The 26,786-nt window shown below is 45.9% G+C and overlaps 1 protein-coding gene across 5 annotated transcripts in view; it reads left to right on the top strand.

The window, feature by feature from the left end:
• Positions 1-26,786, top strand: part of LOC124224690 (rho GTPase-activating protein 20) — a 156,765-nt gene that overhangs the window by 116,137 nt on the left and 13,842 nt on the right. The window contains exon 1 of one of the 5 annotated variants that reach the window (XM_069138113.1): positions 12,555-12,707. The exons of 3 other annotated variants lie outside the window; for them this stretch is intronic. In XM_069138113.1, the coding sequence (XP_068994214.1) occupies positions 12,564-12,707 (144 nt within the window). In that variant the 5' untranslated portion in view covers positions 12,555-12,563. Of the gene's footprint in view, positions 1-12,554; positions 12,708-17,156; positions 17,271-26,786 lie in introns of those variants that run through there. One more of the 5 variants, XM_046636787.2, reaches the window with a different exon arrangement.

Genomic DNA, 26,786 nt, shown 5'->3' with positions numbered 1-26,786 from the left:
ATTTCACAACTCTTCGGTTAGTCTGCTTCTTCTTCCAGGGCTTCGAGTGCCTCGCCAGACCTTAAGAGATTAACCGTAGATGGTACCCTGCGCACGAAGTTAAGAAAAGAAACCTCTCGACTTCGGAGTTGTTGTAGATGTACAACGCTGAGAAATCAATTCGACTCGTTTGAGCTGTTTGAAAACCGTTTGCTTCGGACACACTGAACGCCACTTTAATCTTACCTCTGTTTTGCTCCGAACCACCCTCGCTGTATAATTATTTTCACAGCTACGGGAAATTCTTGTTTCAAAACAACACGAAGTACGACACCTTACCGATCTTACCGTAACGGTAATCAAATACATTCATTCGATTTTTAAATTTCCTGTAACTTGGAGGGGTCATATGAGCGTTTTGAATAATCGCTACCGAGACAATCCTTTATCGTGTTTAGAAAAGCTTTTGCCGTGTCATGTCGGAGCGTAATCAGACAGGATTCCAGCACCTCAAATGGTCGTCAAATCGTTTGGAATTCCTCGTTCGTCCCGAAAGTTTGCAATAACTCGAGGTAATCTTTGGGCGTTAACAAGCAAATCTCTGGTTACGAATAGCCATTTGGTGGGACCGCGACGCCTGACGAGAAGTAATCGCGTGAGCGTTATTGCCAGTGTTGACCGTCTACACGGTACGCGGTCCGGTCCGGGTATCTTTCCATTAGGCAAATATTTATCTCGCAACTTCTACGAATCGCCCTCGCGTACGAAAGAGGAGAACGAGGAGGAGGAGAAAGAAGAGGAGGCGAAAGGTGGAGGTGGGCCGAAGCGATAACGGTACGTAGTGCACCTCGTGTTTAGAGAAGACTCGCGTTGCTCACGAAAACGTATACCAATTATCTCGTACACGTATTACGTATAAATACCGAGATCTGAAACGTCCAAATAACACATCGCCTAGACATATAATACTCGCAGATAAGCAAGCTGTTCGTGGAAAGATTTTGAACCGGCATAAAAGTCGAACTTTTAGGTAACTAATCTCCTCGCCGCGACCGACGATCACGTGAAGTAAAAAAACATTTACACGAACGATGTTTGAGCTATTCGTGTATAACAACTACGACACGTCGTTCAGGAAGTTTCAATGTCTCTCATCCGTGTGAAGATCGTATATTTTCTTATCAGACCTTCACCTCGCCGCGACCCTTGCAGGTACAACGTTACGTACGTATACGCCCGTCGACGACTCATTAGTTACTTAAAAGTAATTTCCATGCCGATCTTCTCCCATCCGTTATAGTCGAGAGATTTAGTAACGTTACACCCAACACTACACAATGCGTTACAAGCGTGCAGCCGCCGAACTCGAGTGGAATTTTCTCTATTCGCTCGGGGCACTTTTAAACTTTAGGTATAGATTCTTTTGTGGAAAAGATTTTTCGCCCGTCTCCACACCGCCGGACGCGATGGAACTCTGACGTATAATCCCCGTCGAAGAAGCGACCGCTCCACGGTATAATACTTAATGGGTCTCGTCAATGGGCCCGGTAACGTTACACCCCTTGTTCGCCGCCTCCTCGGAGAAGTCGGTATCTCTAATTCTCCCGGCCACCCAAGTTACGTCTCTTAATTTGACTCCTCTTCAGATCAGCTGCCCTAACCCCCAGACTCGGGCCGGTTTAATCCCTTAACACTGCAGCAGTCTCTTTCAGACCTTCATTCTTCGTCTCCGCCGCCGTGTTCTCTTTCTTGCCGAGCGATGTTGCAGTCGTCAATTAAATAACCGTATACTTACGCTGAAAAACGAGGAAAAACTAGGCGTGCCGGTAGTCTCTATATGTACACTTTGCGATTGCAGTCGGCGTGTAATATTATGCCCATAACCCAGGGCCTGTCCGTATAAACTGCGGAATGCAGCAACCGCGATATCCCGGTGCTCGCACAACTTACCCTCACCTGCGGGACCCGGCCTGACAATACTCGGAGTTATGCAAGTCGGGTTATGGTCGCAGCGTGCTAAGAAAGAAGGGTGGACGCCGTGCAGATGAGCCTCCCGTTAAGTCCGCAACGACGCGGATTTTATGTCCCTTCGCACGTTCACCCGGCAGTTATAACTCGGTTTGAGCACAGCATTAAACGCTAATTAAACTGTAACGGAAAATACCCGATGCAGCACCTACGGAGCGAGAACCTTACCACACGTGTGCCGCAATGGTTTCTCAGCGAAGCTCGCGGGTTGGAGAATTCGCTCCTTGCGTCCTGCGGTGGTGATACACTTAAAGGAAACGCGCACCTGCGGTCGCCGCATCGGGACCCGGTGCATCGGTGTAAAAGGCTATCGCTGCAATTTCTATGCTGCCGTTTCTTCCGCTTATAGGTTAGCCGAGGAAGGAGTAAAGGCAAGGCAAGGCTGGTAAAACGACGCGACGCGGCGCGATGCGGCGACGTTTTCACCGCTTGCGGTATTAAACTCAGGGCAATAACGCCCTTCTCTTTCAAGCTATCCGACTTCCATCCTCTTAAACTCAGCGTCGAGGATCACGCTTATCTCTCGTTACATTCATCATCTTATACCGATCGAGCATCGATCCGCGGCCCCCCGTTCGTCGCCGGGTTCCGCTCCGATTGGCAATATAACCAGCAACCATTGATAACAATCAACGGCGGCGTGTGTGTTGCGGGTTTACCTCGTGTGAGGTACAGGTACGCGTTCGTGCTCCAGTGTGTAATATCCGGCGTGCATCATCATGCGTGTACCGATGGTTAAACGTCGCGGGTTGATCGTACGCCGTGTATTAGATACGCATAACGTATTTTCCTGCCCTGCTCACGGTATCGCGAAAAACGGTATATTTGATCTTTATTATTTGCGTCGCGTGGTCGCGCGTTCACGGTACACGCAACGTTAAAGGACGGCCAGCCGGGATAACTCGAGGTCTGAATTTAGATACCGGAGCTGATAGCAGTTTATGGCAGCTCATCTTCTCCGCGTATCTCGCGTGTGTGTGAGTGTGTGCTTTTCCGCGCTCATGTAGCGGGTGCCTGGCCTGTAACCCAACTCGCGGATTGGTCTCTTTGCATCGACAGCGGCTAATTGGTCAGGTTTGTAATTTCCATCGCTGTGACTTATTGCCGTATAACGTATACCTACGCACGGAGCTATAAGGTATAAAATCCGGAGCGAACTCGAGTCGTAGAACGAAATTGCGTTCGTCTACTCGGTATGTGCGGTTCGATGTTCATCGAGAAATTGCAGCGCGGGATGAGGCGGTATTAAAAGACCCCTCCCGCAGACTCTCCCTGTGCTTTATGTCGAAACGAGTGCACCATCACTGGCCTCCGCGTATATCTCGCGTCTCTCTCGCGGTTAACGAAATTAAATTTAATCACCCTCGTAAAGTGTCTCGGTATGCTGTGCCAGCACTAAATCCTTCGTAAAAGGAAATTATGAAAATAATAATAAAGGAGTAATTACGCCGGTATCGGGGTGGGAGAGAGAAAGGGAGAGTTGATTGCTGGTGAAACGGGGCGAGGAGCGAAGAGTCGGACTCAAACTTCTCGTCGTCGTCGTCTGCTTTATGTCCATAAAACGGAACAGAGGCTCCTCTATGTTCGAGAAGCACTGCAGGCCGAAGCTCCGAAGCTCGTCGATACGCCGAGACGAGAGTAAAAGGGTATACCTAGGCATGTGTAAAGAGATCGTGCACAAGGAGAGAAGCCGCGGTGATCTCTGCCTCAACATCGCGTCGCGTGGTTCGTTCGAGAGTTTTTCTTCTCCGCTCCGGAAGATAAAGCCTTCCCTTCAGAAACGGGCGGTAATGTAGGTCGCATGTTGCGCCGGTTATTACAGTGATAAATTAATCCATTGATTCATTGAATGGGATCTGCGCCGTGCATACACACGAACCCGAAGGGTCATCCGAGGCAATTCAGGGTTCACCGACGGTTTTTCATCCTCGCTTTTTTTCACGCTTCTACAATCAGGGAGTCGGCCAGCACCGTGGTGTAGGTATGCGCAACGGCATTAACGTATGGATCGTAAACAAACGTGATCAAGATTTATCTCGGAATAACGAAACCCCGGGATTTATGGACGACTTATGCCGCAGCAGACTCGAGTTCGGATGCTTTTTGTCATTATAGGTACATATGCCTTGCCTTTTTAACGTAACTCACGACAAATCCAGGGGGGATGGATTATTGAAGAGGGGACTGAATCTACTTGCACCTTTTCTTTTCTCAGAGTCGCATGAAAAATATGGGAAATTTTGTCGTCATTGGTGAATTTTTGGAGGGTTGGTTTGTTAGAAATAGAACTAAATCGACCAGTTGAAAATGGGACTTCAACACGTGTTGATGCTTATCAACGTATCTCCACACGGTGTTTAAAATCAATGATATGCTCAGGCGGTTGAAAGATTTATATTTCAATCCTCACGCGTCCTCCGTTAGCGATGCTTCTCGTATAACCCGAGGCACGCAGGGTTATACATATATTCTTTTCCCCTCCTTTTCTTCAATTCCATTCGTTTCATACGTTTTTCGTTATGCCCTGAGGGTTTAACGACGGTCCATCAGCGGCGCGTTTTTGTGAAACGCATTATAAGAAAAGGGCTGTAAGAATTTAAAAAAAATTTTAAAAAATTAAAAATAAAAAACGGGGAGAACGAGAACGTTATAACGCAGACGTTCCGTTTATCGCGTGTTGATTTTTTTCAACCACGTTATTAAATCCCTCCGGTTCTGAACCGTAGGACTAAGACGAACTGCGATAAGTAAAAGGGATTATCGCTCGATGCGACTGGAGGGAGGAGGGAGCGGGGAGCAGCGTCTTGCAGCTAAGAAAATATTTGTCAAGATAAGGGTGGAGGACAAGATGATGTGTGTCTTCTAGTTACTCGCGCTGCGCAGGAAAATAGCTTTCAATACCCGACGAAAAAACACACCGACTGATCGTACAAGCCGAATTTCGTTTCTTTCGGATTTATAACCTGGCAGGTTCCGTCAAGTGGGTATATAAGGTATACCACACACGCGTATATATATAAGCTCGTACTCGTACGCGTAATTACAAGTCGCGCATCATTAGCGCGACTTTCATTCGAGCACGTTTCTTCCTCATCGTGTAGATAGCTGTGGCGCAATTTGCAACCAGTCACAATTGCGCGGCTGTCCGAGGCTCCTCATTAATTCGTCAGTCGTCCTTACGGTCCGCTACGTTTGGTACCGCGCAATCCACCGGCTCGCGCTTTTTACACAGTGGTAATACACATCGCACTCATAGAGCGTGATCGATTTTTCCTCGTCCCGCTCGCTCGCTCGCTCGCTTCACGACCAATTCGCCCCGAAGACCCGAGAGTCCTCATCTTCGGTGAAAGCCTGATCATCGTTATTGTACTAATAACACCGAAGCCGCACCTGATGCTCGTGACCAAATCAAGGGAGAGTCCAACCCTCGAGAATATCCCCCAGACCGACTCCAAAGGGTTCCGCGCAGGGTCGAAGCCGAAGGACTCTCCCCGGCCATTTGTTACGCTCCTGAAAAGTTAATGCACCAATGGGCGGATTACGGGGCAGGGCGGAAAAAAATTGTATATCTATACTTGATTTGGTTTTTTTTTGAATCGTTATTATAAGATTACGTCCAACGCTTAAGCCGTCGCAATGCGGCCTCTTCTCGACCCTTCGAGGCGCACTGCCTTAGTGTGTAGTAGTTTCAGCGGTGACGTTAGGGCGAGAGATAAATGAAAAAATGAAAAATGCGAGGTGGAAAGGAAAGGAAAGGAAAGGAAAGGACGCTTTTAGCGTCCCGACTGCAGCCCGAGGTATCCCTTGGCGTTATCTACTTTCATACACATATATTCTACGCTATCCTCGAGTCTCTCGCAAGATACGCGTCCCCGGCGGTGTTGGAATTCTTTCTTTTTTTACTTTCTCTTTTTTCTTCACCTCGCACATTAATTCTCATTTTTTGCGCAATTAGATCCTGCAGGAATAAGAAGAAAATAATCCTCGAAATATATTCATTATAAGCCCTGTACGCGGCAGCGAGAGTCTTCGTATACCTATTTATCTCCCTCGTTCTTATCGTGTACTTGTGTATAAGCCCCAGGAACGATGAGGTGCAGGGGATTCAAGGCAATCAGGCGTATTAGGCAGCCGGCTTAAAGCCCGATGTCACCACGCGGCGATCCTCGTCTCTTGTTCCGGGGAGAAGAAAAACGAAATAAAGAATGAGGGAAAAAAAAAAAAAACAAAATGGGTACGGCACCTATCCGTCTCGGAGAAATTCTCTTCGTTTATTATTCTGCCGGCTCGGGACAAACCCGAGGCGTGTTCTCGGGCACGTACGCATTTTCATTCACGCTCATCGAATGATCTTTGAATCGATCTAAAGCTGGTCGACATTTGGATGACGGAAAAATGGGTGATAATTTTAGTGTGGTCAATCTTTGTTGGTGTAAATTTCTTGTCTCTTTGATGGTTGACAATTTTTCGTTCATCATTTGCAGCGTGAATTACGTATGCGGAGACCCGTCCATTAGTATCGTACACCTTTATATATAACTACACCCGTAATAATATATTTTTATGCCCGTAATGAATCAACGAAAAACGCCCAGAGCTTCAGAAAACTCTGGTATAAACCGATCCAACGACCGATGACCGGCTGGCCAAAGCAATAACGTTGTTTCACCGGAGCTATGCGATACAGGCTTCAGACAAAAGTTTATAGCGTGTTGAGAGTTTCATTCCCAATTTATAACCTATTATTATACAATACATACACTTCGTTTCCTTCACAGTCAGTTAAATATTCCAACATTTCAAACCGCACGGTAACGCCCACTTGCCAGAAATACTGGATTCAGAACTGGTTGTTTTCATTCTTAACACATTTTCCTCAACCCATTTCCAGATCTCACGTAGCAGCAGCAGGAATTTTTTAGGACTAGCCACAGAGTCTTGACGACACATGGTCCACCTGCAGTTCTCATCAACAGAGCTGATCAGAGATTTCTTTTCACTCCAAAACCCTGGGGGATTCGAGAAGAAAAGCAGCTGACCTTCGTAAATTCATTATCACGCGACGTTCGTTGACGTGCTTGTCAAGCTGGATTCGAATTTCACTATCCGCCATCCGTTCCGCTTTATCTCGTTTCTTTGATTTCGAAACCGACACTTGTTTCTGTTTGGCCAGTAATTCGTCATAGGCAATTAGGGCCTGGAGCCCGAGCTGCAACGACTTTGCAGCGAAAACATGTGGTGCTGTGGGAAAGAAACCTTTTTTTCTCTACTTCGCGGGACCCTCTTGTAGGCACAGTTGCACCGAGGGTGTCAAATTTTACCCGCGTGTTGCTGGCGGTTTTCCATTATAGCCTTTGCCTATATTTCTTCCGTTTATACCGTGCGTGGACGTTTCAGAAGTTGTCAAATTTGCAATTAACAAAGTTGTGATTAACAACGTTGAAACGCGGTAAAATAATTGGAATGGCATGAAATTAGTGGCGGAAATCGAGGAAAGAATCCAAGGAAATAGAACTTTATAATTTTCGGCGAAACTTGTTTCATGGCAAAGCAATATCAGGAAAAGCCCCAAAGCCGTTTCAACGAAGCGATTATATTAATTGGTAAATAAAATAATTTTAACGGATGTATTATTTAATTATAGCAGAATTGGAATCTACGATACTTTTGGGGAATTTTTTAACGGGTTTTCACAGAGCTATTAGAGCTGTGAGTCCTTTGATGAAAATGAGATTTCGATTTCTTACTGCCTGAAAATTGAATCCCGTGTCGCATAGAAACCTTTTATTGTTTTGGTGCAGCCGCGAAGGGATCGACGTTATCTCGACGTTGAGAACCCACGGTCCTTAAAATTTAAGACACAGTCAAGAGCCAATGGCTGGCTCGGATTTTATCCCTTCCAAAGCTAAGACCATGCATCCATCCTCTACAAGTTTTCAAGCTAGACTCGCCTCAGTTCAGCCCCAGTATCCGATACGCGAGCTGGTGCTTCCTGTCTTGTAAAAAAAAATTTGACTCCTCGGCATCGCGCGTGAATTTTCTTGTGTCATGTACAAATATGTGTATCACTACAATTAAAGTCAAGGTGATTTTTACAAACCTTAAGCGTATCAATTAACTGACCCGAAGTTTACCGGTTGAGAAAATACACAATCAGAAGCTTATCAAAGTTATTTTTGAAAACACTCAATTCTCAGAGTAACGAACAAATCAATTTACGAAATAGCTTTGTCTGAAAATTCATTTATAAAATTTCAAGTACCGTATTTAAGTCCTAACGGATTCCGATTGCTCACTAATGATTAACTGGAAATTTTCTTGGGTACAACAGCTTAATCATTTCTCTAAGAAACGACTCTATAATTGTCAACCTTCTGCGTAACCATTATCAGTTGCTAATGATTAACAAACGGAAATGAGTTCTGAAAGATCCATTTTTTTTTCCTCGATTCTCAATTTTTCAAACTTATCTCACGTCCGTCTGTTTTTGCACTAATGGTACTTTTTATTACAAAGGGCTCCTGTGTCCGTAATTCTCAGATCATAAACCCCGGGGCCAGTTTGATTTGAAAAATGATTTGTATCGCTCTACAGGTAGCGACCGACCCTCACCCCAGGGAACCGGGCAATTATACAGTGTTTCCGACGTTCCTTCGATGCGTGTAACAATATTTCAAATGGAAAAGAATTTTCCGCCCTTGCGGGCTGAAAGGAGAAGAATTCGTTCCCCAGTTTTAACACGGGGAATTCCAAAGCTCGGTGCCCACGGTCACGTGTAAGGGATTAGGAAACTTTAAATATTGACCAACGTGACTCTCGTTTATCGCACTTCCTCGTCTATATTCCCGTGCAGTCAGCCACCGTTGTCGTTAGCCGTCAGCGTTTAAGAGACAGTAGTTTTCTAACGCCTACCTCAAGATCCGAGACAAATGTTTATTTATTACGCGATTACGTGCGTTCTCACAGTATCGACACGTCTGTTTCACCCCCTCTGCATTAGTTACTGGGCGTTAAATTTGATAAATCTTTGATCGGAGATATATATGTATACGGTTTGTTCTATGAATAGACGATTATTTTTATGTAACGCAACAGTTGCCCCTCTTAAGACAAAGATCGTTAAAAATATAACGTTTCGTTTAGCGGTAGTGCGAGCCAATTTATTTTTGCTCGTTAACCTTTTAACACGATTTAAACTTCTAATTTATCGCATCAACCAATGGCTTGAATTAATTTATTATATCCAACTTACACAAGATTGCTCTCACTTTACTGCCAATGAGAATAATTATTATTCTTAACGAACTCGCAGTAAAATGATCGAATTGCAATCGAGTTTTTTCAGTTGTATTACACAGCGGGAAATGACACAATTGTAATGAATTCAAAACCGTAGGTAAAATCGATTGATACCTCGATAATGCTTCACGCGATTCGAATGATTGTATAAGTTACGCAATCGAACTAAACAAATGTGATATTTTTCTGTTACAGGTAAGCCAAGACGATTTTTAAACCTTTGTATCGCGGTCGACGAGATGTGTCGCGGTAAGTAGAGTGAAATTTGAATATGTACGCCCGTCGAAAGGTGAAACGCGCGTCACAACGGCCGAACGTGACATCGAAGAAGAAGAGCCGATAATCCGAACGCCGTGCCGAGTGCATCGTTTCACACTTGCGCAGGGATACAGGTTTAAGGAATTTTAACAAGTTCCATACTAAATTGCTATACGCTTCAATCATTCGCGGCAGTTACCCGGAGGATTGGCTTAGTTACCGCGCGTAGTTACCACACCTCTCCCTCTCACCTTCTTAACTCTCCTCCTCGCCGCCGCGGGAGCAAAGAGAGCAGAATGCGCCATCGGTATCATCGTAACAGTTACACGGTTTTAGTTTTATCATCGTTGTTTTTCTCCTACCGCCACCCATTTCAGTTTGTTATTCGCTCGATGAAGAACGGTAGCCGAAGCCGCGCAGCCGGCATGCGGCGATTCAACCGCCCCGATATCGTTCCGCGATTCCGCAATCTCCGTCGCATCTTTCCGCACGTACCCCGCGTGCATCTCGAACGCGCGTGTCGTCGTCTCGAGAAGGATTCTCCCTCCTTTTCCTCTTCTTCGCCTCATTCCCGGCATCCCATTACTTTGCCTAGATCGAAGATTCTTTACCGCCGCCGCACCGCAAGCAGAACCGAGGCGATTCGCATTGCGCTCCAATCGCATCAGCATCGTCGCCCTTTCGAATGCCAATATCAATCTCGACGGTAGCGGGAATCTGAGAGTTCCTTCTTTATCTTCCTCATTCCTGGTCTTTCTTGCGTCGATCGAACTGGAACAGACAGCCCCGATATATTCCGGTGAAAATTTCCGCTCTCACCGCACACGACAAATAACGAGGGCTAATCGACTCGCGTATATGTATTATACGCGGAGTGCCGGAAGTACGGATGAGACAATTTCCGGCCTGGAGAGCCGCGGTTTTGACGGCACGACGCAAAACGTGAAAGCCTTGTACCGATGATCGGTGCGATTATCGTGGCAAGGGTAGTTTATCGCAACGAAATCTCAGCCGTATCCTTTTCTCGCACGACAAAAACTCACTCGAAATCGGACAGCTGATTAGCCGAATCCTTCGAAGTTTAGTCAGAAACCTAGTCACTTTACCGAGTGACCAGCAACTAATAACGCTCAAATAACTTTGGTGACGAACGAAGAGTTTTTGGTATTAACTACGAGCTCGGAGTTTCTGCTGCGAATTCAATCGAGCGGCGAAGACGTGTATCCCGCGATTCGCGAGAACGCGGCGAGTTTTCGCGAACCTCCATTCCAGCCTTCATGCAGCTCTAAGTCGCGAAGCGCGGCGCGCGAGCAAAGTATCGGTTACGCGAGTTACGATGATGGTCCACGTATTACTCGCCATCGTAGTTATGGTAGATGCAGACGTAGCGCAGCCCGGCTACCACTGGTAGAACCGACTCGAGTTTGCGTGTACCTTGTATCCGGTATATACCAAGGCTACGGTCATATAAATTAGTGTAGCCTCTAGGTACTATTACAAAGGTTCTCAGTCCGCGGAGCACCGCGTGTCTGATCTAGCCGCATGTATACCTACGGTGCTTACCATAGAGTTCGAGTCGAGAAGCGCACCTATTTTCGATCCCTTTTCACCGTCCCAGCCTCTCGATACACGCCTCGGATGAAGAAAATAATACGCGCTGAGATACTTATGTAATGACATGTGACACGAATACCCTCCACACGGTATAACGTGCCCCGAAGCCGTCGCCGCCGCCGCCGCCGCCGCCTCTAAACAAGGAATAATTTGTTTACAACGGGGTTATTAATTCCGCGGAGCAGCCAGCCGGACTGCAGGAATTTCACATCTCGATACGCCTGTGTAACGGGGATGAAAAATTGAAGTAATTATGGCGTGTCGATTGGACACGCTTAGCCCAGATAGATAGGTGGCGGACGATGCCGTGAGTGCAACCGAGGATCGTATAATACCCGGTTTATCCGTGCAGCAGCGTCGTTACGCCCGCGGTAATCCCTGCACAACAACCCGTCTCTTCGTTTCATTTATCCACAATGCCGAATTCTCATTTTCCCCATTTCTCGCTATCCCTCTCTCGTTGTTTGTTTTTTTTTTTTTATTATTTTTTTTGCCATGTTTTTTCTTTCCTGTTCATTTTTTCCAATCACATACCCGCGGATAACTTTCCAGAGCTGACCTCGTTCTTGGTTCAACTATTAACGCGGCCCATATCGTTGAATGTCACTAATTAGTTATAACTACGTGTAATGTTTTCAAAAACGAGGAACAAATACCTTGAGCACCGCAGTCGTGAATCACACTCCGTACTGTTTCTATCGTAGTAAAGAATTTTCTTCACCTGCTTGTGCCCCGCCCGTTTCACTCGTGTTTTTCCGACTATGGTATATATATATATATATATGTATAACATTATACAAGAATGTTACGCATCAACGCGCACGTGCGATTATACCTGCTTGTTTGTACGAATAATTCCGAGATGCGGGTGAAAATTGTTTTCCGGATTCCGTAACGCTTACGCGAAAATACTTGTATCAACTGTTGGTACAGGGTTATTCCATTGAAAATGTATGAAAATTTTGAAACGATTTTTAAGTCCCGCGATCTAACGGCTGTCGGAAAATTGTCATAGTACGGAATCGCTTATAGTTTCTCGCCGAGCTTTTTCAATTAATTTTAGTCGAGAGCCGTCGCCTAGCGGCCCCCGACGCACGTGTGCATCCTTCAACGCGGCCTATACTTGGCATGGCACGCTGCTAGAGCCACAGTGTCTCGGTTGTGCGCCAGCCAGACGCTTCTTGCTGCATTTTGCATCTCGGACGTTGCACGCGCCGCATCATCTCGCTGCACTTGCTGCCGTTCGTCGAGTATTAAAATCCGAATGTTGGCCGGTTGATTTTTCGCGAATCTTACCATCACACTCCGATACGGTGTGCGAATACAGGCAAGAGCGGCTTACAATTAGTGATAATCCCAGAGAAGAGGAAACGCCGATTTTTCACATGCGGAGACACGAGGATTTCATTGCGAATTATCACTCCGTGAATTCTCCAATGAGATGTGGTGTATGGTGTAAAGATTGTACAGTGATGTGGTTCAAGTTCCACAAGCGATATTACAATGTTCAAAAGCTTCATCAAGATTTGGTGAGTCCCTTTAAATCCTCGTGTAAATTTGTCAGAGCCGAGTTTACCGTTACTTACCTCTTACCCATAAATTTCATACCTGAGCTGCATAGCCACCCTTGTCCGATTTACCGTTACTTTACACGTTTAAGCGTTCAAACTTTATACCTGCAGCGATAACTGGAAACTAGCTTCTGGTCTCGAAGGCGAGAAATCATATTCTTAAGTCAGAGCTGAGGCGAGCCACGCTATCATAACATGATATTGAACTGTCATTGATTGCATTTCAATAAATTACTTCCATCGTGAGTAGGTATAAATGTTCCATTCCAAGAAATTGCACTTACAAGCGATCAGTAGAGCTAGCTCGGCCACGATTTGAGCCGGTGATAAGTTCTGTTCGTTCGAAGCTTATATAGACGGGACAGAATTTTTACGATCTTGATAGTTAATCATTATCGCGATACTCCGAGATGCATTTTCTCTTCGTCGAGGTGCCGACGAAACCAATTTGTCAGCCCAATTACCACCGCAGCACCCTCGAAAACCCGACACTTACGCGGCTCGAAAGTGCAGCCACTTGTGAAGGAGAGTTCCTGGTGTGAACTTTGAGGACGAAGATTTTTTCCGTTAGTCAACGCGACTCCGACGATCCGACGAATGACCGGGGTGTTATTAACCCCGTAATTATAGCCTGCACGCAGTCATGCGGATTGCGCATGTATCGGACGCATTCGGTGCACTCCTACGATCCTGTATGCATGGCAGGGCGTATTACACCGGGCGTGTACAAAACCGCACCGCATCGCACGCACTCAAGCAAGCGAGGAGGGTACTGTTCGGAAGCTTAGTGCTATCGCCCTGATGCCCGTCCGCTTAGCCAAGCGTGAGATAGTCTGCTTGGATGGATTCCAGTTGGTTATTTCGATGCAACCGCTCCCTTCCCTGCCCGCCCTCCCCTCTCCTCATTCTCTCCCTCTCTCATCGGCAAATGGTCCTGCACTTCTATTTCGGCTCGGAAGCTCTTCACGTAAGCGTATCCGGTTACGGAAATAAAAGTATAAGGTAAAAATAGAGACCGACTTGTACACGCTCGTTCATCGGGATCAACCTTACATTGCTAGGCCATCGTGGTCGGGATAAACTAGCTTTGCACTCCGTAACGAAAAGTCATTTATCGGATCCATGGATGAACAAAGAGACGAATAATAACTATCAGACTTTTTTGGAGGACGCTCGGAAGGGTGGTTTTTTCTAGGGACTCGAGTGTCTCGAGAACTTTTTCTAACGCCACTGTTTTATCTTAGTCGGTGATTAACGGTTCAGAGAAATCATTTGACTTATGATCTTTTAAATATTTTGGCGATAAAATGCTTTTGTTAAACAAACGTGATTAATTCTTATCCGACAACTTGCAACGAGATAATTATTTACTGAAATATTGGTAGCTAGAGAATTATGTGAAAAGTATCGAAAACTTTTATGCACACCTGATGTTAGGCTAACGCCGTATAAATAGGATATAGCAGATTTGTGATTTTAGGTTACGTAGAAGTGGAAGCTGAAAAGAATTTCTGGGTGACCCAGGATCCTATGTTAACCCTAAGTTTATTATTCGAGGAAGAATTTACCCCGAGAAAATAGCTACCAGACTTTTGACGCAATCTTATATGGAACGAGGCTCACCCTGTAACCAAAAAGAGTGTGAAAAAGGGTCCCCGAAATACGCAAACGTGATTGAGTGATACCGGTTGTTTAGCAAGATTCAAAATTCACACCTGAATATTCACACGCGTTTTAATCGCGAAGCGATCGTAGTGCACAAACTGAGCAGGCCAAGGGGTCGAAACGGTGCAGCGAAACACACCGAAGAGCGAATCTAGTGTGCAACCTGGCGAATCGGATTCGGTGATTCATACCTGTCGTCTTCGAAAACGTGAGGATGCAACAGGGGCCTAGCTAAGTTTTGTTGGCCGAGGGTCATTGTGTCCTTCAAACACTCGGTTCATCCCTTATACACAAGTTGCTGAAGAGCATCTCATCAAAAGTTTAGCAACGCACCGTTGGGCGTAGAAAAAAGGCGGAACTCGTACTATTTCCTTTCCGCATTTTACATCTGAATAGGTGCGTGCATTCCGGCTGAGATTTTTAAGAAGGGTCTGAACGTACCGGGAGATAGAAATATGAAGCTATTCAAGTCATACATAATTCATTCATTGATTACCTTCTTCTGTGAACCTGCTCATTTTTACCGAATCTAATTTCGTCTCTCTTCTGTAAGTACATTCGGTAATCAGTGGCGACAGGTATACAAAGGTTCAAAACACGTGACACGGATTAGGCGGCCAACTTACGCATGTAAAATATCAATTGCTAGAATGTGTCCTCCAGCATTTGAGGAAGGGTCGATGGAATGTGGGAAAATTTTAAAAACTCTTATTTGTTTCTACGGATATATTCTAACGAGTCTTAATACTTTGAGAGCTGTAAGCCGCGGCTTAATTCTTTTTCCTATTTCTTCTCCTCCTCCTCCTCCTCCTCCTTTTCCTTCCTAAATGTTATTGCTTCTTTTTGTTTGTCGTCGGCCCCTCTTGTGGAATCTTTCGAAATGGTATTTTCGTTAACGAGTAATTGATTAGTTAACTAGCCAGTGTAACTATCCGTACCATAAGGCGTGTGGGTAGGTATATACATATACATGGGTACGCAACGACGATAAGCTCTAACGATTATTATTACCCTATTTAGTGAGCGATGGCATCAAACGATCGTAAAACTTTCTACATGCGGTAATCTGCACCGTTGAACAAAACGGATTATCAATTAAATAACACCAATAATGACCGAAACTAACAGTCTGTAATGCCGAGACATACGTTCTTTACGTGACATAAACACCATGGAGACGATTTGACTCTGAGAAATATTCAAATACTGCGACCTTTCGGGGGGGGGGGGACGTCCGAGCAATGGCGAATTAACGCGAGAAAGATGACGCGAGGAAGTGTACGTATGAGATTGGAATGTACACAGTTATAATACACATGTAAATATACATACCTATAATATACCACGTTCGAAATTTAAATGTAACTGTAAACCGCAAATAATTACTACCGAACGCCGGGGTATAATACGCTTGCACTCGAAGACTGGTTATTCTGGACTTAAACTAGGCTAGGTTAACCAAGGTTAGGTTAAGTCAAGAAGGTTTATATGCCGAACAAAGCGTCGCTAACGGCTTCTCCGTACATAACCCGCATTAAACGTATAATAAGATCGAACCGAGGCCCAACCCAGCCACTGGAACACGCCAGATTTTATTACGTTCAGGTGTAAGTGTACCGCGGTCAAGTATGCCGTATATCTTACAGAACCTGGACGAGGATCAATCCGCGCTGTAGGTGTACGCGGATTACAGATGAGTGATACTTATCGTCAGGTACGTACACCTACCTCTGTACCTAATGAAATGGACGAAGGCAGAGCCGCCGTTCCTCTTACTACGACTCTTCGATCCGTGAAAGAACGCACGCCGATCCGATAGGTAAGCCATACGATAAATATGCGGGACGGATGACTGTGCAAACATGACACAGTCTCGCTGCAACATTAACAGCTCGCGGCACTTACTACCGTGTATCGATACTGCACAGGTATGTGGAACTCGATATCGCCCGACATGTCGATATGCAGTCAAACTGTCCATTACAACCGAGTGTACGCAGGCAACCAGCCAACCTGTTCACCCGCATCGCGTTATTCTATACTCCCAACGCATATACGCTTATACGCCACAGGTCTAATTGCCTAGCGTTCCACCGTCACTGATAATTTGTGTTAGTTTCTCTTTCTTTGCGGAATTTTACTCCCCCGAGACTTTCTTTGTCGACTGCAGAAACTGTAATTTTCTGCTGCCCCTCCATTACAGTGCCGGTTGTGAAAAACTCCTTGCAGCTCTATGCACCTTGCAACGAATGTGCATGTTCTGAAAGTATTTTTTTTTTTTTCTCTCTCTTAGTCACTTGTGAATTTTTCACTTCGTAATTGTGGACGCCATTTTGTGCACCTATTTTAAACCCAAAACCGGCTCGTCGGTTAATCCAGATTATAGTTCGGCTGGCCATTCGATTTTCTTTACGGGGACGTGCACTGCACTGCCGGACTGCATGGAAGCTTCTTAGATTCTAAGAATTGTAAAATTACACCGAGGGTCGAACCCCCGCCGCCCCTAATTTTACTGCCAGGCAACTTGTAGGTATATTACCGCTACCCCCACAATGCAGCGATCGCAATGTCTCTCTTAGTCTTCAGTCTGGCGGCGTACCTGCGGAGTTCAAGACGTGCGTCGGTCTCTCGAACGTGGCTCAAACGACTTTGACACTTTCCCTCGGAGTTTTAATTCTCGATAGTGCGTTGTCATACTAATAGTGAGATGTTCGGTGCATCTACTTTTGATTAATAAAAATTTCATCATGTTTATCGTCACAAGTTTCAATGTGTAACGAAACTGCACAGGGTCGCGCGGCGAAGGAATCTATGTGGAGTTACGTCTGGCAGAAACTCTTCAATAACAGCTATCAGGTCAGGAAAATATGCATACGTGACGTTTAAACCATAATTTATTGTGAAACGATCGATTAATGGAATTGAAATATTTCAAAATCGACTGTGAATAATTAAAATGAATTTGAACCGCGGCAGTAAATTTTTCTTTGCTGTGTTTTTTTTTTTCTCTAATGACAAATGTAGGAGCTCATGATAAGCACATAACATAGCATTTATTTGCGGAGATTACAGGAAACGTTGAACTTTGACCTGGAATCGAATGTAACTCATTACTTGTCACCGGTAGATCCATGACGTAATTATTAATAAACGACCCAGTTGGCTGTGTACCAACTTCTTGGGAGTTATTCTGCGAACGATTTCCGATAAAATGAGAAGTTTGGCTCGCGAGAGAGCCGCGGATATAAACTGCGAAGACGACACGAGACTGAGCTGTCGTTTGAAGTTATTTCGAAAACTGGGCTGGTGCATTGACCGGCAGTCAGTCTTTGGCGCCTCCTTCGGGCAGAGATCGAATCTTTATCACCTTCTCGATATCACGCCCGAAAGGATGATTTTCAGTTTGATGTTAGCCGCCGTTACACCAATCGGGCCCTTTTCATTGCACGCACATTTCCATTTGTTCTAAGAATTTCGAATTTCATACCTTGCACTTGACGATATCCATGCTCATCAACTTTCTCTAGCGAGGGGTATAAGCTGCTAATACCTCGCGCGTAAGGCTCTAAGTAAACGATGTAGACCGGGGAACCGATTTCATTTCCAATCACAATATCCAAGCAATATATGTCAATCAAACTGGATTGCAATATCGGTACTCATTCAAACTAGTGTCATCGTGCGTGTATGATTATTTTACCGCTTACTGACTCACATATTATGCCTTTATAAGTCGCTGGAATGAAGTCCATCGTGCGATATCTTTGAAGTGAGGTGATTTATCTCGAGTCACTTAATCGGCGGATAACAATACGCGGGAGAAAACTGCTGCACAGGAACAGTAATATAAACGTGATACAACGATCAATGACAACTTGAATTAGGTATGCACAGTGAATTAGTCGGTCGATTTTTTCGCTCCCTTTGCGCGGTTTTATTTTTGTCTCAATCTCAAATGAATAAAATAGGAAGTATAACGTAAGCGTTACAAATGGAACGGTGATGACAATGGCCGAGGAATTTGCATGTGGTACAACGTGAACTATAAATCGAACGATTCAACAAAGTGTTGCGTCACCGTTCTGGCATGTGCGAAGATAAATAGCATTGACAAATACTCGGAGTCAATATTTTCCTTAAAAGGGATAAAGGTTTTATCACATCTGCCAAGATTGCGCAGGTACCAGTTCGGGGTCACCGGTTATCGAGAAAAGGACGAGATGACTTTTCAACACCAAGGATAGAAAAGGAACAGGTAGCGAAAGTTTTTGGTCTAAAAGCTCATTCAATTACTTGTCTCGGTCCTACCGAATCTCGGGTCATCTCCGGTATCTTTCACCGTGGCACAAAGTGCTGGCCTATAAACTTCACACGGGAAGATCGTTCCAACCATTCGGCGCCCCGACACTCGAAAAACGCTTCTCGACGACGCCCTTGAAGCCGTCTGGTCGATTCAAGCTCTCAGAATGAGTTTTACTCGCATTCTTGCGATGACTAAGCAAACTTCAATTTTACTCACAATCAGACCGGAGCTGCTGCAGCAGGCAGCAAGACTAAAGCGACTGTCACGACGCCAGCCGGCGGCCTCCTTACGCACCGGACACCTCTTCCCCTGTCCCGGTTACATTACGCACAAACCTGCACCCAGGCATACCTGCTCGACAAATCGAGCCCCGAGGGATATTCATGCCTACAAGTTGATTTCACTTAAGTTTATTCAATTTCCCGCGCCTAAGGGGACCCGATCCCTGCGTCGCGGCGTCGTTGCGTTGACGCGAGAGCCGCTGGAGATTACTTGCACTTAATGCAGCCGATAGACGTGTGCCTCGTACCTTACGTGCCCACCCATCTTCTGTCGTAACAGCGACCTAATATCACCGATGCACCAAGCAGCGGGCTGCTGCAGCACTCTGACAACGGTTGTCACGTTCCGGAGAATTTATCTGCGTGACCTTTGGTCACATTGAAATTTTCCGAATATACTGGATGTACGCGGTGATGGGAATTGTGGACACGCTACAACGCGGACGGCGGAACGCTGCGCGGATGTACCGCGGGGATGTATGAACCCACTGATTCATTTTACACGGGGTATAGAGGACTTACGGAGCGAGGAGAAGCATATTTATGGGACAAGATACACGCCGATAATACAGGCATGAATAAAGTTCGGTGAAAAATTAAGAGCTGCCCGGCTACTTTGAATGTCAAAACTTTCTCCGTACATGTACTATTCTAATTGCCTCGTCTATATTTAAAGCTTCCTCAAGGCTGAAGGCGAAACGTACGCGAGGCAATACATGCCTTCCGTAATCGTAAACACCTGGCATCGTATTCGAACGGTAGCGCCACTTTAGGGACCGAATGACAACGGCTGTTGATCAAATTGTACTTACCAGTGCAACCTCACTCATAATTATAATCTCGACAATGCGCGATTACCTGCGATCGTGATTCCTTTCGTTTCTTTCTCTCTTCCTTTCTTTCTTTCTTTCTTTTATCTCGTTTCAATCACGTTCCTTTAATCTCCCGATCTCTCCAGCCAGGTAACGCAAGCCTTCTCATTGTCCGCTGCAGGTAGTCCGAAGGACTGCCGCTGACGTGTTCGGCATGCAATCGTAAACGACATGTGCGCGGTGTATCCACTCGGACGGTTTTGTACGTTTCCAAACGCGTTTCCACGTCTACGGGTATCAGGTTGTGATCGTCGAGTGACAAGTGCGCGGGGTGAATAATTTCCACTTTTATGGTCAAGCTTGCGGTATGACTGGCCGCCGGTGATATGAACGCATGCCTTCACGACACCGTCCGAGTTGGATACTGTCAAGTTTAATCAGTGGCAATTATCAGCGTGAACCCGCCGCGAGCTTCAGACTTATTGGCAATTATCATCCCGCTGCTCTCGCACTGAACTGGATGGTGCGGTCAATTCTTGAACGTCCTACCGCAGTTCAGTTCTTCTTCGCATTTCCGCGATATAGAGCCTCGCATGGATTCGCCGTGCGCCGTCAAACCCAGCTTCTGCTGGTCCGAATTGCCCGCAGTGAGGTTAACCCTTGGCTGTGTGTAAGTGCGCTCCCGTCGCAGAACACTTCCTAGTTCCTGCTGGTCTTCTCGGTAATCGTAATCCTCGCTGCTGCGCAGCTCTTTGTCTGCTTGATCGTCCGAGGAGAACAATCGCGGTGACTGCCGTGCGCCGAAGTCAGGATGAGAGAATAAAAGCACCTGTTTGCAGTAAATAGTCGATCACTTCCTGCTGCAGGCATCCTTTCCTTGGATGCACCACGGGGCGTGCTGTAGCATCCAGCCAATTACCGTCTATCTTGCCTTAGAAAATTCCCGTTTGTCGGGATTTTCGGTAATCTTTGGTCCTTTGACCTCGAGTTTTACTTTCGCTCACTCACTGTACCGTCTGTTACTTAACAACGCTAGGATAGCGCGCTAGCAGCAAACGACGAGTGCATGCCTCGGCATGGGATGGATTGAGTTATAGAGGTGGACAGGCGTCAATCACAATCAAAGAACGGCTGGCGCGACGGCATCTTCGACCTCGGATAGCTACCTGATAGATTGTCAGGGTGATGGAAACGGCGGAAGCGTTTGCCACTGCGCGAGTAAACCTTTGAACCTTTTTTCTATACGCCTGAAACTTTTCAAAGGTTTGTTCCTCGGCATACTTCGAGCATTTCCCGTCGAAATCGACTGTCTCAAAACGGAATTGCGAAACACCGCGAACGCAATCAAGAAGAAATAGCAAGGGCGGAGCGAGTGTGACGCGTAGCGCTCGTAACGCCCGAAGGGTTCCAACGATTTTTTCCCCTCGCAAAACTGCTGCCTCCGCAACGTGTACGTACGGCATGTTCAAGAGAAGGAAACCATTTTCCATCGGCTCGGTATAAACCGCAACTGTGCATCGTCGATGAGGCTGCTATAAGCCATTGAGACGATGATATTTGTGCGTAAACGTGCTCGAGGGCAAATAACACTCCGGCGGGCCCCAACGTGTGTGCTGATCACTACTCGGCCCAAGGACACCCACTAGGGCCCCCCAGCCTCTCAACTATTATCTCGTATGAGTAAGAAGTTTCTTCTCTGCAAGCACTGTGTATAAGGAGACTCTAATGTGTAGATGTTGCGTTTACCCTTTTTGAATCCTTGCTTCCGATGAGAAGCCACGCAAGACAAGCAATGCCGTCTAATGAATGATATGCGGACGTGCAAATCATTTATCTACGAGAGAATATTTGTTGAAAGAATGTAAATTCGAAAAATTGGTGATTTCGAAAAATTAACGCCGGAGCCAGGAATCGAACCTGGCGTCTAGAGATGCTTGACTGGAGCCTTACTCCACTAGACCACCTAGCCACCCTGACTCTGTTGTCGTTAATATCTCTCATCACCAGTGAGGTCGAATTCGTTTTCCTGTGCCCGTTATTATCTCATATCTCGCGAACTTCGGATCTTCGCGGACTGCAACGCCCCTCCGACACAGGGTGATACTCCCTGGAGCAGCAGTACTCCATGTGTGTAAGTGACACCGATTCTACTCACGTATCTGCACGTCTTTTACCAAAGATGGATTAGTATTTGGACTCTATTTTTGAAAGAACCAATTCTCGTGCGTGGAAACTGCCAAGGCTTGATCATTGATAACCACAGGCAATTCTACTCAACAAACTCGATAAAATTGAAATGTTCATGGCTGTAACGCGTATTGCTAAAGACCAAAGTCCAAACAATTCTGGGAAATTTCTTGTCGCATGGCACCGGTAATGCGAGAAATCGATATGGTGGTGGAGGAAGAATCAGTCTCCAGTTGGTGCCACGGTGCTGATACTAGTTGGACTTACGGTGAGTCGAGGTGATCCCATTCACCGAATTCTTTTCTTCCATTGGCGCCAATTGCGGTTGAGCAACAAAATTCTGCGACACTGTTATACTACTTGTGAATTCTGGTAATGACCTTCGGACACGTGATTATAGCTTAGAAATAGACAGCGAGGTTCCATTTTAAAAATGTTCATGCCCCGAGCCACTTCTCTCCGCACCGTTTGTTTCCTAATTGCTTGCCGTGATATTGTTTTCGCTGGAATTTCAAGCGAAAAAAAATCACTTCTACGTACCTGATTATTCTACCTGGGCAATATAAACGCCGCTGCTTAGCGGTAAACATCGTATTCTATACGCACTGGGTATACCTACGCATCCACAGCATAGGCCGCGCAGAGTTTTGGGTTAGGAATTTTAACGGCAGATTCAAAGTTCACGACACCTTTTCTCCCCTCCATCTTAACTGCCAACTCCATAAGCGTCGGTAGGAGCAGCAGCAGCAGCAGCTCGTCATTCGATTACGTAAATAGCCTCGAACGTAGCTTGATTGCCAAGAGGAGGCCGCAATATTATACATCGAAGAAGTCAATCTTCCGCACTCATTGTCAAAGCTTAAACTCCGGTCCCGTACTTTCGGTTCTTCTCGTCTCTATCCACGGAGTCTCAATATAATGCAATAATGCAAAACTGTTCGCCGTTGTAATCTGATCCCTACTCGACGAAACATTTCCACATTATTCCGTCACATCTCACGCGGCGAGACTTCTCGGTCATATAGCAGTGCAAATCCCATTATAATCACTTATTACCGAGTGTCGAAGGTGGTACGTCATACGACCAACCACCATTCACCATCCAGCGTCGTTTGTCGTCGTATCTGCATTTATACCTGCAGTGGGTATTGCGAACAAACTACGTGTGTACGGTACTTTCAGACAAACCTGGAATCTAAGCCAAGGCTCTCTGCCACAGCAACGGAGCAGCTATAAGCTGCCTGCCTATTCGATATTTCACTACGATGTAACGCTTTTGATATAGTGTTATACCCGTGGGTTTCACGATACGACTCTTGACGGCGGCAGGCACGCGTTTACGTGCGTTAAACATCATACGTCTTCGTATGGTTCTCACGACGGCTCGTACGAAACTACCTGAGTACCATACGGCTCGTTGCATAGCCGACGTGATAAACGAGTCATTTGTTCATTCTCGAGGATGGATGCGATTCCCGTCTGCGGAGAGATGCCTCGGTTTTATCGTTAGCGCGTAAAACATACTGTCGAAACATTTTAGCCATAAGATAATTCCTTCCGCGCGTGAATTACCTCTTAATACTTGTAAGAAAGTCAAAGTAAATCCAGCCTCTTCCTTCACCTTGTGAAATTTTTAAAACACTACCATTGCCACCTGTCGACAGATTATTTTAAAACCACATGTCTCCGATCCGTCTTATCAATTATGAAACCGCAAAATCTGGCTCTCGGTATCGAGCGAATGTATCGAGGACTGGCAAATATACCCGTTAGGCGATAGACAGGTGTGTATGATATACTCGAACGAATAGATCAAATTTAGTGATAAAATCAAAGATACGTTGACGATGTCCGTTATCCTCGCCCGTGCCTGTAACGATAGGTATGTATTTAATACCAGAACCTGCTACCTGTTGCAAAATCCGCACCACGAGGTCCGCCCAACAATGCCAATCAGTGGTCGTGTATCAACGTGGCCCCGAGACCGTGGGGGACCCCAAGTTGGCATCGTGGTGGGGAAAACCAGGCGCTACCCGATACCCGTCCCATCGCTCATCCTTACCACCTGCCAGCATCGCTATCTCTCGGCAAGTACGGGGGGCATCGCGAACGTGCCGGGTAACCACAACGTCATTCCTTCGGGACGCGAGAGGACTCCAATCATCCGGTACCCCGTGCTAAACCGAGAAATAGATCTACTATCGCGTGGAATATTTTCACCCCGCCAACCGCAGGTCACGTCGTCAATCTACATGGGGGGTTATCCACGAGTCCGGGGAACTTTGAGGAGCGAGTCCCGGAGGACCTCTGCGTGCTTTGCACCCAGGGAATAGATCCTATGAGTCGCGGTACTCGAGGCGATGCTGTATCTACGTTGAAAAAAATGATTGATTCACTAATGGCATCGGGTCTTGTGTTGTTTTTTTTTTTTACTTTTTTTCCCCCATTACGAAAGCGATTACCTCGCCGTCAATTAGCGCATTGAAATTGATAATGATAATTTAGTTACACGGCGATTAATGAGCGGGCTATTAATTTTGCTTCGATATTACACGTGGTAGGCACATGTATATTGCCACATGGTCAATGACTGGTAGTTTGCGATTACACCCCCGTTTGGCAAGTTATTAAAACGTCGTAATATCGATCAATTTTCACAGCCCGTAATATGTTTTCGAGATATACAAATTTGGACCGGTACAGTTGTTGTTGTTGTTTCTTTTTTTTTTCTCAAAGATTTTTCTTGTGTGCATACGTGTTTGCGTTCTTTTTCTTCCTTACTTCATTTGTTGACCAGGCGGTAACACAGCCGTTGGTGTGCAACGATCTTCGACCGGTATGTTAATCAGTGGCATGATGTTCGGTATGAAAATTAATACTGAGAATTACAGAAAAAAAGCAACGCAATATTATGCCTTCCTATATATCATGTGTATAATAATAATTGAACTGATCCAACGGTGTCAAAAATCAGAAAGGTTGGGCAAAAATCTCACACATATAGTATACAATAAGCTTGGAGAATATTAAGCAATTCTCAGAGACGTTTGTAGTACGCGATTGCATGCAAACGAATTGAGAATAATCAATCCACACCGTTGTGTTGATACAGGAATCCGTATTATTTTCCCTGTCGTACAATAAACTATAAACCGTACGATGTGGGTAATTGAGTTTGTTCCCATAATTAGTTTTATCGTGACATTCGTGTCGGCGGGTATGATAAGTCTTTGAGAGGCCGCGACGAACGAACGAACGAACGAACGAGCGAGCGAGTCGGGATCTCGAAACCCACGAAAAGGCAGCGAGGAGAAGATTTAGTTGGAATAAATAATGGTCGAAATCCCAAACGCGGAGAAATCCCCGGGTTTGAGAGAAACCCAAGGAAATCAAGGTGGTACATAACCGAATGAATGTACAAGATCGCGCGGCGCGTGTATGTTGCAACCCGAGAGACACCTGTTCAGTGTTACAAAACTCCGTCGAATACCATCCAGTCTCAGCAGCAGCAGCAACGACCAGTCGAGAGAGTATACCTACGCCACAAGGCGCGTTTAAACGGACAGAGCGAATGCCTTGCAGCCGCGGGACGAAACTCGAGCTAACCGAAAGTAACAAATTGAGTTATTGTTGGGTTGACCTGGCAAGACTTGGCCTCTGGTACACCGGCATTCTTACCTCGTCTCGAAGTGAGGAACGAACCTCTTCGGTCGTTACCCGGGGGAGTCGCCGGAGAGTCGGGGAGACAAGTTTTCAAGATATCGCGCGAAGATTGTACCGTTCAGCGCAGGGCGATCGTTGTCTGAGATCCCTGGTCCAGGAGAAGCCTGGAGCCTGCCCGCGACGATCCCGGGCGAATGCCATTATTCCGTTAACTACCTGAGCGCGGAGACACCTGCCAGGTTAACCCCTAATCTCGAGAGATCTGTCCGTACCTAGTACGCCTAGATATCTGCGTATTCGCATCCCGGTTTCCCTTCCATCGCCCGCAGCACTAATCAGCGGTACTCCCTCGGTGTCCTTTGCACGCTGCACTGCCCGGTATCCGAACAATCTCGCCAGAGATATTCGTACTCCGACGGAGATAATATGTTGTGCCTGTGACGTCAGACCGTCCGCTCTACTCTCGCGATGTTACCACACGCCCAACAGTTATTAATCCTCCTTTCAGATCTTATTTACGACGTAACTTATTATCATCTTGACGCCCGGTACGCATGAGAAACCGGAGCACATACCACCTCGTGAAACATCGTGTAGTATCGTATATGCATAACACGCCCTGAGAATATCGTCACGTTCACGCCATGCCTCTACGTATATCTCTCATCTATGTACCTCCAATTCGTAGATTAACCGTAAATTCTAACGGAGATTCTCATGCTTCTCTTTCAACTCGATTACGCTCTCGCTGCGGCTACCGATGCCGATGATGCTGCTGATGCTGCTGCACTGTGTGTGCTGGCGAATTATTCTTTCTGGGACAGGACCTCGTCTGCTCCTCATTCGACCCTCGAGTCTGCGAGGTGCGAAATGTAGGGTATCGAATCGAGGCGGTTATGCAGTTATGATTCAGAATGAGAACGCAAAGAGATCGAATCGCGTGTAAGGATCTTGAAGTTATTCCCCAATTAAACCAAAACCGACTTCATACTTGTACTCTCGTGTGAAATATATAGAAAACTGCTGAGAATCTTCCATCTTCATGGCACAAAGCACTCGATCACTCTTCAAGACAATCTGTGTAAGGACTTGAAACGCAAACCACAACTACCCTATTTTCGTATCA

Source organism: Neodiprion pinetum, chromosome 1 (assembly GCF_021155775.2).
Source record: "Neodiprion pinetum isolate iyNeoPine1 chromosome 1, iyNeoPine1.2, whole genome shotgun sequence".
NCBI classification, from domain to species: domain Eukaryota; kingdom Metazoa; phylum Arthropoda; class Insecta; order Hymenoptera; family Diprionidae; genus Neodiprion; species Neodiprion pinetum.
The sequence above is the reverse complement of the archived record's forward strand: the minus strand, read 5'-3'. Positions and strand labels throughout refer to the sequence as shown.